The sequence below is a fragment of the Colletotrichum orchidophilum genome, assembly GCF_001831195.1.
Source record: "Colletotrichum orchidophilum strain IMI 309357 chromosome Unknown Scaffold_294.1, whole genome shotgun sequence".
In the NCBI taxonomy this organism is placed as follows: domain Eukaryota; kingdom Fungi; phylum Ascomycota; class Sordariomycetes; order Glomerellales; family Glomerellaceae; genus Colletotrichum; species Colletotrichum orchidophilum.
In genome coordinates this window covers 1-7,206 of record NW_019173250.1, presented here as the reverse complement: position 1 = coordinate 7,206, position 7,206 = coordinate 1, and the positions used below count along the sequence as shown (strand labels likewise).

The 7,206-nt window shown below is 51.6% G+C and overlaps 3 protein-coding genes across 3 annotated transcripts; 1 reads left to right on the top strand and 2 right to left on the bottom strand.

Annotated features, from left to right (window-relative positions):
* Positions 1-451: 451 nt before the first annotated feature.
* Positions 452-745, bottom strand: CORC01_14441 (uncharacterized protein; the record flags this gene model as incomplete). Its single annotated transcript, XM_022626052.1, has 1 exon — positions 452-745. The coding sequence occupies one exon, from the start codon at positions 743-745 to the stop codon at positions 452-454; it is 294 nt and encodes a 97-aa protein (XP_022467441.1).
* Positions 746-3,227: 2,482 nt separating this feature from the next.
* Positions 3,228-3,578, top strand: CORC01_14440 (uncharacterized protein; the record flags this gene model as incomplete). Its single annotated transcript, XM_022626051.1, has 1 exon — positions 3,228-3,578. One exon carries the CDS (start codon positions 3,228-3,230, stop codon positions 3,576-3,578), a length of 351 nt encoding a protein of 116 aa, XP_022467440.1.
* A 1,837-nt stretch (positions 3,579-5,415) lies between these two features.
* Positions 5,416-5,570, bottom strand: CORC01_14439 (uncharacterized protein; the record flags this gene model as incomplete). The annotated part of the gene is made up of 2 exons (XM_022626050.1): positions 5,416-5,427; positions 5,475-5,570. The coding sequence occupies 2 exons, from the start codon at positions 5,568-5,570 to the stop codon at positions 5,416-5,418; spliced, it is 108 nt and encodes a 35-aa protein (XP_022467439.1).
* Positions 5,571-7,206: the final 1,636 nt, after the last annotated feature.

Below are 7,206 nucleotides of genomic sequence, written 5' to 3'. Positions count from 1 at the left end.
GAGTCGCCTCTCATGATAAAATGTGACAGAGGCTCGTCTACGCGTGCATGTATTGCTGTAGTCGGAGAAGATAGCCCTACAGACGGTACTGCAGTAGACTTATTTCTTTGGGTGCAGCAGGTTTACTTAGGCCTTGGCCTATTAGACGTGATATTTTCATACCGCCGTCGTAAGGAAATGTCGCTTGATTGATCTTTCTTAAACATATTAGGCAGATGTCGCTTTTGGCCGCAGCATGTCAGACGGAACTTTCCATAGCCCCACATTTCTCCCCTCTCAGCCCTTTCGCGTGTCGCCTACCGCGATTTCTGCCATCCCTCTCCACTTTGTATTTCAAGCTTATTCTTCTTTGTCAGCTTAACAACTTTGCGTCGTTACCGTCTTTTACCACTTTACCATTTCGCAACCATCTGATGTTGCTGTGCTCTTCTCATGCCAGACACCCCTTCCTCTATATGTACTCGGTGCCAACGACCTTGGAGTTCTGGTATCTCGGGGTCTTACCGGACTTGCTCCGATTGCAGGGCAAAAGATGCTGCTCGCAAGCTTCGGAAGAAGCACTCCCAACTGTCCGGTCCTGGTTCACTGAATGCACAGAATTCCCCTGGACGCCAATTTCCCGGCCAATTTCCCCGCCGATTTTCAACCCATTTCTCAGGTTCAGAAGTTGAACTGCCTCCTGATCAACCCTAATCTCAGTGCACTGAATGCAAGCGACCATGGATATCCGCTGTTCATCGGACATGCCACCATTGCCGCAAAATCCAATCCACCGCTCGCCATCGCAATCGTCTCACTACTTCTTCGACCATAGAAGGCCCCTCAACTTGCTCGACCTGCAGAAGACCATGGACTTCAGCGCTGTTCCGGACATGTGATGATTGTCGAATTCGCCTCGCTACGCGTCGTAGTCAGCCTTCAGCCGCCGACACAGAGCCACGAAGCAGCCTCTGCTTTCGGTGTTCTCGACCTTGGTCCTCATCCGCTTATCGAATGTGTGACGATTGTCGGTTGCGTACTGCAACCCAGCGCCTACAGAACAACCGTGACATCCTTAGCGCTGCCGCGACAACTGAAAACCCACCCGTCGAGGTCACTTTCCTTTCTCCTTTCTTTCGTCGAGCCCTCTACACATACGAAGACACTGTACAGTATGCTGAGTTTTTCTTAGACTCATCCACGAAGAACCAGGTCAACAAGTCCCCGAATTTGTCACAGTCCAGCTTCGGACACTTTGCCTTTGCCGTTACCTCCTCCTGCAAATGAAGAGACGATGCTCTCCAACATTCCAAGCTCTGTGTCGCATACATCTGAACTTGATTATTGGTCGCTTCAGCTGAGGCGTCTTCGCGTGCGACCATTCCGCCAAGCCTGGACCGGCTGCTGCAACTTCTGCTCAGCTGTCCTTTTGTCTACTGAGAAGTCAGGCTGGTGTTGTGTAAACGGTAGTCGAATGGCCTCTAAGCTCCCACCGTACCCACCGCACTTTCAGAGTTGAATTGATACCACGACCTTACCACTATCAGCTATCAGCCGCCGCTTGAATTACCTTTTCGCTTTCTCTGCGATTGGAGCTTCCGAAGGGTTTATCCATTTTGGTATGCCAGCTGACGTCGTCGTCTCAGGTCGGATATATCATCGACTGCTTAACTTATCCAACGGTGATCACAGCCTGCGTTGGTTTCTGTATGACGAAGACGCCCGGTCCCAAAAGGCCGCGAATACGAATGTGCCGTTCGCTGCCGTTCAGCAAGCAAAGCGGTTACTCCAGGCCGTCAATCCATACCTTTCTACAGTTTGCCACGCTTTACAGCAGGTCCCTAGTGACGCAACACCGTTGGCTGTGGAGCTCAAAAATTTTTCTCCAAGTGGTGAAATCGCGGCTGTTATCAACACGCAGAATCTCAGCACTGTCGACTGTCGCAAAGTGGTATTCTACCGCCATGGAGGCCGAGCCCATTTCGTTCATATCCTCTCACGACACTACGAGCCTCTTCAATATCCGTTGTTATTTCCCACGGAGTATTGGGCTGGGGGATCCCTGGACTGGATGAAACCTCTCTCAGGCGTCCAGCTACTGCCGGGGGGGATATGACAGCTCACGAATCCCATGGACTTACACAGCTACAATGGTATCGGGCAGTGCTTCTCGCAGACCCTCGGTTTCTTACCTTTGGTCGTCTCACTTGCGAATATCTGGTCGACATGTATTCAAGAATCGAGGAAACAAATCTTGATTACTTACGACGGGCAAGGTTGATGCAATCCTCAGCGTTGGATCAGACAACCGACAGTGTCTCGCCCGACCTTCTCCGCAATAGGTTGCCAGCAACATTCATTGGTTCCCAGGCATGGGCTTCCGATCAAGTTGCTGATGGTTTGGCCCTGGCACGGCATTTTGGAAAACCAACATTCTTTATCACCATGACGACAAATCCTAGATGGCCCGAGATAGTCACTTCATTGAAAGTCGGACAGCACTTTACTGACATCCCTACAGTTGTTTGTCGTGCTTTCCACATCCGACTCCAACATTTCCAATCCTTCATAAAGACTCACTTTGGCCGCTTGCTATACATGATGACTGTGGTTGAATTCCAAAAACGCGGGCTTCCACACGCACACATGCTCATCAAAGTCGGTTGCCTCCTGGCGTTATTTCGAGCAATCAGTTACTGACCTCACAACTCTCCGCCATAGGTTACTCCGGAACCTTCTATCGACGCTCTTGATAACATCATTTCCGCTGAGCTCCCTCGATCTCCAGCGGATGCTGCACTTCGTGTCTCCATTCTTCGCACTAACCTGCACAGCCACCACCTCCAACAGCTGCCAGGGTCTTACTCTTGATCGAGCTGTCCTTGATCTGCGAGACTCTGTTTTCGCTCATGGACAGCTATACACAAGCCTTTCCCGAGTCCGTCAACAATCCGACCTTCGTGTTCTTCTTCACGAAGACAATGATGCTGCACAGACGACAAACGTTGTTCACCATCGGCTTCTCCTTCTAGAACCAACTTGATACGGTGCCAGTCTACCACGTGATTTACCCCTCTCAATATCAACTGCCTGCCGCGTAAGATGACATCTTCGTGATGTCACGCAAGCACAACCCCGCAGTTTCACAATGCTATTCTGATGCTGTAAACTGTTCTTCGGATATACTAGCCTTCATTCTCCAAACCCCCTTCAGTATGGCAGCGTTTACGCATCCTATTTTGAACACGATGGCGTCCCAGCTACCAAAACTGACCAATATCATTCACATTCGGAATTTCATCGACGACGTTCGTCCTGATAGTATACGCCCGGAAACCCCAAACTACGCAGAAATCCATGCAACTGTGAACGTCTTCCAAGAGGACGACTTTTACGACACCAAGATTGATTCCGATCCGATCCAAACCTGCGTTCGGGTCTACCTGAAACAAAATGAACGAGACTTCTACGTGCCGAATACGTTTTTCTATGCAGATGGTCGATTCATAGTCGAAACGACTCCCGAGGAAAGGCCCAAAATTATCGTGCAGTCTCTCAGCTTACAATGGTACGCATACACCCGTCTTAGGATCATATGAATAACTTGAGAAAGCCATCTGGGGGACGTTTCAGATTTCCATGAGTACCGCAGGCATCTTCCTGAAGAATGGTGCCCGATGATGACCGCCCTCGGTATCGTCGGCGAGCGCAAGCCGACATCAGACCAACCATTCTGTCTCCGGAACTTCGAATTACGTACTTTTGTGTACGACGTCTCCAAGGGGGAACCGATCAATTTTTCTTTAGTCTGCAATTTCGCAAATACCAAACGATGGGAATATATGATGGTTCCCAACACCGCTTCTTTTGTTTGCATTACTGCTAAATTGGTCGGCTGTACTCCGTCCAATCAACTTGCCGTCAGGATCTTGAATTTGACCTTCCTCTCTAAAACAACACCGCCCTCCTAATCCCCTGCAGCTTCTTCTGAGTCACCTGCCACCTGCTACCAAGCGCCAAAGTCGCTGGAGCGGTCGAGCGGAGTCCACCCCATCTAAAAAATCCCATACCTAGCCCACCCTGGATTCTACAGAAGACGTGACTGAGACAATCGACCTTGACCATACTGAGACAATGACAACGACAGCGGCAGCCAGCAAAGCACCTGTAACAAAAATGCCACCACTGTTGGATTCTGGGCAGTCGACAAAAAAGGTGGATCTGGAAGGCGGTCTGAGCGGTACCAATATATCGATTATTGCACTTCGTGACCTCACAAATTGAGAAAAATAGTACAGAGGTGAAACCGTATGGTGTATTGATTTTCTTAGGAATAGGTCGTTAACTTACTCCTTTTACTATTATCCTTACCGTATTACAACTTTGCGGAGCGCGAAGCGCGACGCCCAGCTCTCGTTGATTGATTTATTCCTGCTCGGTTTCAGCCGCTCTTTTGTCAGTAGCTATGCCCGGATAGTGGGTTTGGCCAATAGCCCACGCGCTCCTGGTGTTAATCCGTAGCGCCCCACTTCGCCAATGCAAAACACTGACCAGCTGTCTCCAAACTTCTCACTTTGCTCTCCAATCTCATCTACTCAGACAAAGCTGAGCATCGGGGGGAGACTGCAGGTCAACGGAACCGTCACACGAGGCGTAAGACCTCAACAGAGCCTAGACACATGTGTACAATAGTAGAGAACCGCAAACTACACTTGGTGGCAGCCAGAGGTAGATGAGGTTGGAGGACAAAGCTGAAAATTTGGAGACAGCTGGCCAATATTTTGCATTGGCGAAGTTGGGCGCTGCGGATTAACACCGGGAGCGCGTCGGGTGTTGGCCAAACCCCGTTATCCAGGCGTAGCTGCTGACTAAAGCGGCCGAAACCGAATAGGACTAAATCAAATCAAGTTTGTCAGATCCTGGAACCACTATAAGCAATTGGCCGTCATACTTTCACTGCTTCCCACGGTGACCGAGTCTGTGCTTGCACGCGCTGCCCTCGGCTCGCAGAACTCGTTATTTGCGTCCCGCATGTTTTCGATGGCGACCGGTTCAATGGGGACTAGAAGAATGATGAGTCTCCTTGACGCCATCTGGGCACAGCGCGGTTTTATGTCTCCTAACGAGAGGCGTACATAATGGTCCGCGCATCCTACATCGCTACGAGGCAGGCTATGAGGCAGGCTACGAGGCAGACAGCGCTTGTGCGGCCTGCGTTGGGAGACACGGAGATGGGCTGGCCTCTCCGCACGATGCACCAGCATTCAGGGGCCTGAATCTGGCAGTGATAACATCAAACGCATAGTAGGGTGGAACAATGTCGACTCAAAGGAGAATCATGTCCGGTCTGGCTAATCAAATCGCTGCAGGTACCTTCCGCCCATCCCTCGCACCCTTCAATCGAATTCAACCAAACCGCCCCACTATCCCCTGCGCCTACCGGTTGTACTGCCCAAGGTCAGTGAGATTCGGGAATGTATGAGCGTGTGACTTACGACAACACATTCTTCGCACCGCGCACCATGGACGTTGACCCAGCCAGGGCAGTCGACGCCGTGCTTGTATCTGTTGACGCAGGGGTAACGATCCATCTTCTCGGATTCGTTCGTTTTTCAATGCTGGGATGATTCGTGGGTAAAGGTGTTCAGATGCTCTCTGCTCGAAGGTGAGGCGATGAAGGCTTTTGACTTCGAGAGACCTTGCCCTCGGCTCACTCGTCCTTTATATCTCATTCTTTGCGAGTACCCAGGACATGCCACAGCTTCCTCAAAGGGACACGACCGCAGGAGCCGTTGTCTACATTCCTGAATGAGCCACGGTCTGATCCCAAGGGGCCGCCCATGCCGGCGGCAACGAATGGGGACTTGACGGCATGTCCGCAACTGGTTCCCTCCCTGGTGCAAGAGTGTCTCGACGGCCCGCCAACACGAAGTTCGTCAGGTGCTGTGCTGGCTGTAGCTGCGATGGGCACGATGCGACGCCAATTGCCCCCCCCTTCCCCCTCTTCTCTGCCCCCTCGCCGGCCAATGGCCAGTTTCGCCAAACTCAAGTTATACCGAGGTTGTTTCGTCAGCCCTTAGCCCTGGAAGAACACAGCCTGGCGTTTTCTCGCCAACTCGACTAGGCAACGGCAACAGTTTCCACGCGCGACCCTGATGCGATCCAAACGACAGTCCAGGCCGTGTTACCGTTTGCAGTCGCTTGCGGATTGTTCAGTCATGACGCGGGACGATGACCGACGGGTTTTCGCCGAAGTGTTGGTCTCGGGATGTTGGATCACTTTCAAGCAACCATCTGCACAAGGATGTTGTTCTTTGGCCCAATGTGCAGCACGCAGCGGATGCTTATTGACTCATGCAACAAGCCAGCTGGAGCTTCGCATGGGGACTTCGGTTGCGCCTAGGTCTTGGAACCACCCGAGAACGCATTCGGTCTGTATACAGTCCTCCGGCGCTCATGTCCAACCCTACGGTGGATCATCCATGTTCCCCTCCCGCAGAAGGAAGACGTCGGGCCGTCGCCAGCAGCGTTTCTGCGCAATCCGCGACGTGGGCTCTGTAAATATGGCTCCGTTGTAATTCTGTGCCAATTTAGGAGGTAATGTCGCAAAATCATGATTTCTGATGAGCGACCCGAGGCCGGCATGGGAGCACATCCTCTCTTGGGTTATCAACATCTGCTTAGAGGTGTGAGCGCCCTGCCAATGCGGAAGGGGCTGACGTACCAACCTACTGTCGAGGGTTCCCTGCTGTTCCGTTCGTTGGAGGGCGTGTGATATGCAACCATTTCTAGACGGTCATCAGATGCATCTTGAGAGCCTGGGCGATCTAAGGAGTCTGTTAGCGTCGCGCGCTCCTCATTCGGTCGACGAATTTGCTTGGGTTCTTAGATTGACTTACCAGGGCTATGCGGAAACCAAGGTAAATCGCAGGGGTCCGTCTCTCGCGTTTGATCAGCGGCCACAATGGTCGGCGTACAGGTGCCTACACACACACACACACACAATTTATTACGCCCGGCGGCAAAGCCGAAAGGGCACCTAAGCTGATTACATGTACATTGCTGAGCTTGTGTCCTTGTCTCCTCGAAGCCCATAAGTGATGTTTCCATTTCCTGCTTACTCCACCATGTCTGCCGTCTCGCTTCGGATTCCCGTGGTTTAGATGTATTATTAGCATGCCACCTTGAAGCCTATTCTCCAAGTGTTCAACGTCCTATCTACGGCGG